Below are 7,621 nucleotides of genomic sequence, written 5' to 3' on the forward strand. Positions count from 1 at the left end.
GCCTATTTTGTATTTATAGTTCCTTCAGATGAACAAGTATAGTACATTGCCCACAGACCTGCCTTGGTTCTTGCTCTATAGCCTAACAATTCCTACTACTTAGATAAAATCCTTTTGATTCATCCACTTAGTATATCCAGGCTTCCAGGTAATTTATGGCTTTTCAAGTTTTGGAAATGACTGTGTTTTCTCTTAAAAGCCCTCTGCAAACAGTGAGTGTTGAGCAGATATTTAAAAAGTAAGTGCTGGTATTCAATTGCTTAGTTTCAGTATTTTTTAAAATTGCTGTTCAACAAACTGCCAGATTTTGATAAACAAACTACTCTGTAGTATGTGCAAATATTATATGGCTTACTGTCCAACTTGTACATAGCTAATAGAAACAGATTGAAAGAAAATTCTTTATTTCTTGTATAATAGATTTGGCACCTTATTTAAGCCACATAATAAAACACAGAGAGGATTTTTTTTTTGTTTTTTTTGGTTGGTTTTGCTTTGTTTTGTTTTACCAAGATGGTGAAGTTCATGTAGCAAGAATGACATTATGAATCTCATTTACCTACATCCAAACTGAGGGGAATAATTCTACAACATCTGTTTTCCTCATCATCTAAGTCCAGCTGACAGCTGATAAAATATCCAGTCTTACTTAAAACAGGTCAGGGGCAATTCCAAGTAACATCACCAGTTTAACAAGGAAGATGCTAGTCAACTTGCATACAGCACTGAATTCTGTATTGCTGCACCTATCAGCATGGCTAGACCAAGTCATTTGTGTTTTGTGTCACTGGAAAAAAATTTCTGTCATCTGTCATATCCCAATTTATACATATATGTTAGATTCTTATTTTTTTTCTTATGCATGATTGCTGCATTTAGTCTTCGTCCAATTTAGTTAGTTTTCAGTTGAGATGCCCTCTTGAATAGACTGTGAATTAGCTGTAAGTATATATAGAGATGCTGTTTAAATACCACAGCTGCTCCAAGATTTTTAAGGAAGTAGAAAAAAATGAATGCACACTTAGAAAAGGCTGAAGTAGTAATTTTTAATTAACAGAGCTGTTCATTTTTCTTAGCAATCTCATTTGTGAACATTAGCCTCAGAAACATCTTACCCTCCTCATGTTTTTCAACCTGTTTTTCTCTTATATCTGTGTGATTTGAACCTACAACTTTGTTCTGAACCACTTCAATATTGTCACTTCCTTGTTTTACTTTAAATATTTTTCCTTCACACTTTGTGTTCCACAGAGCACTATTATATCCAGATGAACTGTTCGTGCTTCCTAGATTTATTACATCAGTAGAAAATGTAACAAATTGAAATGTGTGCCTCATAAATTCTTATTGTGTATTTTTTAAAATACACAAAATGTTAGAACTCTTTTATCTGTACTAATTTAAGGGACAAACTGGAAAGAGTAGGTGTCTTTTTTTTTTCTGTTCTTGTTGAGAGGTTGTTACTTCTTTGAATGAATGTGGGGGGGATTTATATCTTATGACATGCAAATGTCAAGAACGTGCATGTTAAAATTAACTTATTATCTTGAAAGAAGAATGCAGTAATTAAAGCAGTTTACATGTATTAGCAGTGTGTCTGTACATTCTTTACCCCAGCTGACTTGTTTTAGCACTCAATATGTTGAAAACATTGAGGCATAGCAAAAGCTGTTGGTTTCTTGGATAAATTTTGCAAAAATGCTAAGTATCAGCAAATATAATAGCAGATACACTGATATTAAAGTGCCTAAAGTTACTACAACATTTTTTTGTAATTATTTTTAAAAAAATAATGTGATTTGAGACGGTCTTCGCATTTTTAAAGCTTGATGTTTGGAAAAACACCCATCAGCAGTTATAACAGTAATGTAATACTTTTTGAGGTTAAGAGAGGACAGAGGGAGAGCTGAAAGTAAATAGAGCATCTGTTTCTTCAGCAGACGTTAAATATTATTTCTAAATTTACTAATGTGTGATGTCATTTTAATTATTATTCTTTTTCTAACTCTGTAGACTTGCCACCCCCTCCTGTGCCACCTCCCGCTATAAAATCACCAACTGCCCAGTCCAAATCTCAGCTGGAGGTGCGACCTGTCATGTTACCAAAACTGGCTTCTATAGAACCGAGGACAGACAGATCCGCAGAAAGAAAAGGAGTGAGCTACAAGGGGAGGGACGGGGTGGATGGGAGACAGCATTCGGACATGCGGACAAATTCAGGAGAGCGGAGAGAATCACAGGAACAGCAAGGTGATGGGAAACTGCGAGGAAGTAAAGCACCGAAACGAGAAGGCACACCAGCAAAAACTCATCTTCTTCAAGGTTATTTTGCATGCTGTGGGTTTAATGAAGTACTGCATTGTTGACTGTAGGGAAGAGGCTAACTCTTTCCAGGTCTCTCTCACACACACATGAATGAAGTTCTGTCTACAGAATTGTCACCATTTACCTCTAAATACGCAGTGGTAATACAGATCACATTGCAGATTCTCACTAGAGTAAAATGCAACTGAGAGCTTATGAAAAACGTAGCTTTTCTGTTTTGTACTTCTTATTCATCCGTCATATCATCCATCATATCTTGAAGTTAACACTGATGAAGCCCAACAAGAAATACTTCTTGAGAGTCATAAGGATCAATGTCCTTGCTTCTAGCATAGGATCAGAATCTAGTTGTATCTAATCTGAATATACTCTAGTTTGTAGAGGAACTGGCTGAAGTGAGATAGTATGTCTGCAAGTCAAATATCTAATGTTTCTACCAAAGAATTGGTGCTTGGCTCATTTTGCTTTAATTAAGGAGGAAAGTGCCTCATCCTCTTTAAAAAATGAGAACGTCAGGGTATTGATGCTTTAGATATAAGTAGTAAATAACATGACATTAAATGTATCAGATCTGATCAATCAAATCTCTTTTTATGGAAGTTGGTAGGATTACTAGTAAGTAGAACATGATTAGTGAAATTTGCCAAGTGTTCACTAAAGCTTTCAATACAGGTTCATACAAGTGCCCTGGTCCTGTCTTCCTAAAAGTATGCAAGATCAGTATCAGGGATGACTGAGTAATAATTCGTTTAAAGGGCGCGTTAGTAACAGATTGTTACTGATTACAGTTAGTTACCATAAGCAAAAGTTATTGGAAGGTTGCATTTAAGAATGACACCGAGACTTAAAAACATGCCTCTTTGTTTCGAGCTCGGCATGGGAAATATAGGGTCTAATATTTAGATGTAGTGAACTCCTTGTTCTAGTGAAATAGCATGCATGTATTGTCATTTCCTCCTACTCAGTCATATTGAAAATATACTGCAAGGGTTGGTTGTTTTTTTTTTTCATTTTCTTATAGAGCATTGCAGGGTTCATAAATTGAAATGAAGTGGACATTAATCTTGAATTAGTTTTTTTGTGGTGAACGTTACTACATGAATATTATAAATTTCCTCAAGAAAGCTTCTATAATGCTATTATGGAAACAGTGTATTTCATATTCTTGTCAGGTATCACTGTAAACCTACTGAGGATCATAAAAAGTAAAATAAATCAGCCATGTGCAAAAATTTTGAGATCACAGTATCTCTGAGGTAGTAAACATAACAATGTGTCTATTTGATTATACAGAGGACATCCTGCCATACTCTAGACCAACGTTTCCAACATCAAATAATCCCAGAGATCCCAGCTCCTCCAGCTCTATGTCTTCGAGAGGATCAGGAGGGAGACAGAGGGCAGATCAAGCAAATATAGCCCGAAGAAATGTTGCAGAAATGCAAGTACTGGGAGCGTATGAACAAGAAGAAGAAGAAGATGAGATGGAGGTAACTGCAGTTGTACTACTGACCATAAATAGATCAAGTTTATTTTCTGTTCTTAGATACCAAAAAGGAACTTTTTGATTCAAAATATTCCCCTTAGAAAATCAGTGCCTTTACTGTCTATTAACAGTATGTGTAAACCCAGAAAAGAATTTTTAAGAATGTGTCAGGAACATAAAAGCAAGATGTTGCATGGAATAACTAACTGTCTCCACACTAAAACTTATGGAACAGAACTTGCAGAAATAAAGTATTTGAATGTACACTTTGCATTATTCAGATTCATTCCAAAGTCAAGGCATTAATTCATGTATGAACACTGTGCCATTGCCTTTCAGTTTCTGAAAGTTTCTACTTCTATATTTTAGTAAATATTAAGACCTGTGAGCTTTTTCTTCCTTTTTTTCCTGCTTCATGATATTAATTCAGTTTAAATCCTGACTGTAGGAGTGTGCAACATGCAGTCATAATGCCACACGTACTTTAAAGTAATAATTATTGTTTAAAGGCAAATCTCTACAAAGTATGTAAAATAAACTTTAAATAATAGAATCTAACTTATAGTCATTGGTGTCTTTTTTTTTTCTTTTTTTTTCATACAGGAAACAGAAAGCTGAAGACAGCAACATGTACTGTAACAGGCTTTTGAAATCTAATCAGAAAAAAAATAATCACTTAAGATGCCTCAAGTCTGATGATGTTTGACGCCAGAAATAATGTTCAGTGCAATCAGAGTGTACAATTTTTAATTTTTTTTTTCATGCCATCAGAATGCTAGTTTTTATTTTACTCTTTCTTTGTAAACCCTCATTATTAGGAACAGCTCCCGGTTGTTCCATGATGCTAATTTCATCACCTTCGCTGCCCAAGAAGGCAGGTAAGCTGCTTTTCATGGTACATAGGTCAGCTGCTGCTTCAGGATTTGAGCAGAAGCCTGGGATCCCCAAATTCCTTCCCTGACAGTCAGTGCTCAGTGCACTGCTGGTACATTGATCAATTGAGCCAATTGATAGCATAACAAGTAATACAGCGTTGATTGAAAACTTCCACAAAGTGAATACTGTGGAGAGCATTCTTTTATTCTAAGGATTCTACTGTAGTCTGCTGTTAGTCAAATGGTATCTTGCAATTTCAAGACTGTGTATCTTGTTTTTTTGCCAGTCTCTTGCTAACTTTTTGCAGCAGATACAGTTTTACAAATACAAATGATAGCAATTCACGATGAGGTTGCTCTTATTGTAAATACGTACTCATTTTAAATCCCCTGTGGTACTTTGTCTTTCCATTTTCAACGTTAAGTACATTCTTATTAAAAATGTCCCTTGGGATGGACAGGAGGTAAGGCAATATGAATGCTGTTCATCTAATCACGGCATGAGCAAGTTTATTGGAAACATTTTCTAATTCTCAGCCTCAACAGTGCTAATGAAAATAAGCAAGAAAAGCAATGGACATTTTTAATAAAGATTGGATAATATCATTAACTGTTACTGGCCCAAATCTCAGACCTCTACTTGTGTCAATTCACCTTAAAGAAGAAGTGCCACTTAAACAAGTTTCATTTGATCTTGGCGGTTATGTTTTTTGTAATGCACTGCTTATCTTTTTTTTTTTTTTTTTGGTTTTAAAAGCACAATCACTAAACTTTGTTTGTAAACCATTGTAACTATTAACCTTTTATTTTTTTTTTTTTGTCTTATTGAAAATGTTAAGCATTTCTTTGGGATACTTTTCGTTTTATTGTTAATGCTCTATGTTTGTATTGGGAATATTTGAATGATGACAGATGGTAAAGTAACAAACCTAAACATGGGCCATAATCAGAACACTTCTCACTTTTCCTGAACTTACAGAAAATTCTCAATTTTGTTGTGGCCTCTCTCAACATTGGATTATCATTAAAGCTGGAATAGAGGCATTAGTTGCATCGAATTTGCCAAATGATGTCCTCTGTCTGTAGAATTTATGACCTTTTTTTGTAATTATAAAATTTCTCTGTCATTGGTGCTAATGGAAAAATATGTGTTGTTTATTGACAGCTATCAGGACTAGCCCCAATGAAAAAAAAAAGAAAAAGAAAAAGAAAAAAAAAAAGAAAAAAAAGTGTTTTGGTGTTTACCGAGGACTGAAATTTTTCATTTAGCTAATTTTTAAAGAAAGGTTACATAGAAAGGATGTGCAGTACTAAAGGAACAATCCATGTGATTAATGTTTTCATTACGTTCATGTAAGAAACCTCATATTTTAGCCATAATTTTGCATACTGAGGATCCAATAATCAGAAAAGTAATTTTTGTCACATTATTTATTAAAAATGTTCTCAAATACATTCTCTTTCTTGCGTAGTTTCTTGTGTTCCCTGATGCTTAATTTTAGAGTCAGTTCTGACCTTTTTTCCAATGATGTGAATCAGAATCTATTCCACTGAAATTGTGCAGGTTACAGTAGCACGAGCAGAGTAAGAGAGCTGGACGCAGCATAAGATTTCACATAATTACAATTGATTACCTTCAAGATCTGATTTCTTGGTGCTTCATGAACTGTGATAACTAAAATGTCCCTTAGCCTGCCAATTTCCAGAGGGAGCTGGTGAAGAAAATCTGTACCAACAAAAGCATTCACCTCAGGGGCGTGATACATTTGTTACAAAGGAAATGAGATCCAAATACGTAAAGGGAAGGGATATTATGAGTCATGTTTTTGTTGGAGGTCTGCACAAATACAAGTTTTCTTAACAGCCTGCTGTGGCCATTCTGTGCCCTACAGAGTCCTGCTGTGGATTACGATCAAATAGGTAATGTACCCTTTTCCACTCTTGCATTTTCATAACCCCATTCTTGCTTTTTCTTTCTGTACCCCATTATTCCACCAAAATTTGGAGAGAAGAAAGCACTTTGCATGAAAAACAAAAACAAAAAAAAAACACAGAACAAAAAACTGTTTTTTCACTCAGTGCAACCTTTTTGCTCTTCATCGTTTTCACTTCCATATTTCTTCTTTCCCAAGAGCTTAAAACAGTCTGGAGCCAGATCCAGAGATGCTGCAGAGTACTACAGCACCATGTGTTTTGCTACTGAAGATTGCCAGAGCCTTAACAATTTAATCAGGCATAAGCCATAAATGTAATTTATTTCATAATTATGGTTTCAAAGCAGGTCTTAGGATAGTAGCATAAGTTAAAAGTTACAGTGTTGTATTTCTATTTTGAGTAGAGTGGAGATTTTTTGGTGTCTGCAGTCCTCATGTCTGATTTCAGAGAACCATACATTAAACCACCAATGCAGTCCAGACAGGATTCTTCAGGCCAGACTGTGCCACGGGAGGTATCCATCTAGCCCACACCTTTCCTTCGGAGAAGACAGGAAAGCTCAATTTGGTGAGCACGGACTGCTTCAGCAGCTGTGTGTCTGTCCTGGTGCTAGGCACGGCCTGATGGTTTGGGCTCAAGCCATTGCCATGGCAGGGTGTGAGGATCGAAGTGGAAGGCAGGTTTCCTGAGTTTGTCAGCTGCTTGGCACAAAGGCTTAATCTGCTGCCAAGGATGTAGTGATGCATCACAAAACTGGGGCCTAGTTGCAGCTGTGTAGTGTGTGAGTGTATACCTCTGTAAGGTGTATCTGTACAGAAATGCTTGTGTTGTATGTCTGAAATAACTACAACTCACTCCATTACTGGAATACTGGAATGCTGGAAACCACTTCTCAGATCCCCAGCCAATGTCAGTCTGTACACCTCTGCATGCAGTCAGATACCAACTACATTTCTGGCCTCAAATAATGGTAAGTGGGAAACTTTACCTAATGATTTCT

At 35.9% G+C, this 7,621-nt stretch overlaps 1 protein-coding gene across 4 annotated transcripts in view; it reads left to right on the top strand.

The window, feature by feature from the left end:
- Window positions 1-6,149, top strand: part of ROBO1 (roundabout guidance receptor 1) — a 507,540-nt gene extending 501,391 nt beyond the window's left edge. For 2 of the 4 annotated variants that reach the window (XM_090121063.1, XM_090121072.1), the window contains 3 exons: window positions 2,014-2,322; window positions 3,619-3,815; window positions 4,415-6,148. In XM_090121063.1, coding sequence (XP_089977189.1) covers window positions 2,014-2,322; window positions 3,619-3,815; window positions 4,415-4,429 — 521 coding nt within the window. In that variant the 3' untranslated portion in view covers window positions 4,430-6,148. Of the gene's footprint in view, window positions 1-2,013; window positions 2,323-3,618; window positions 3,816-4,414 lie in introns of all 4 variants that reach the window. The other 2 variants (XM_090121053.1, XM_090121078.1) reach the window with 2 other exon arrangements.
- Window positions 6,150-7,621: the final 1,472 nt, after the last annotated feature.

The sequence above is a fragment of the Phasianus colchicus genome, chromosome 1, assembly GCF_987193195.1.
Source record: "Phasianus colchicus chromosome 1, bPhaCol1.hap1.1, whole genome shotgun sequence".
Lineage (NCBI taxonomy): Eukaryota > Metazoa > Chordata > Aves > Galliformes > Phasianidae > Phasianus > Phasianus colchicus.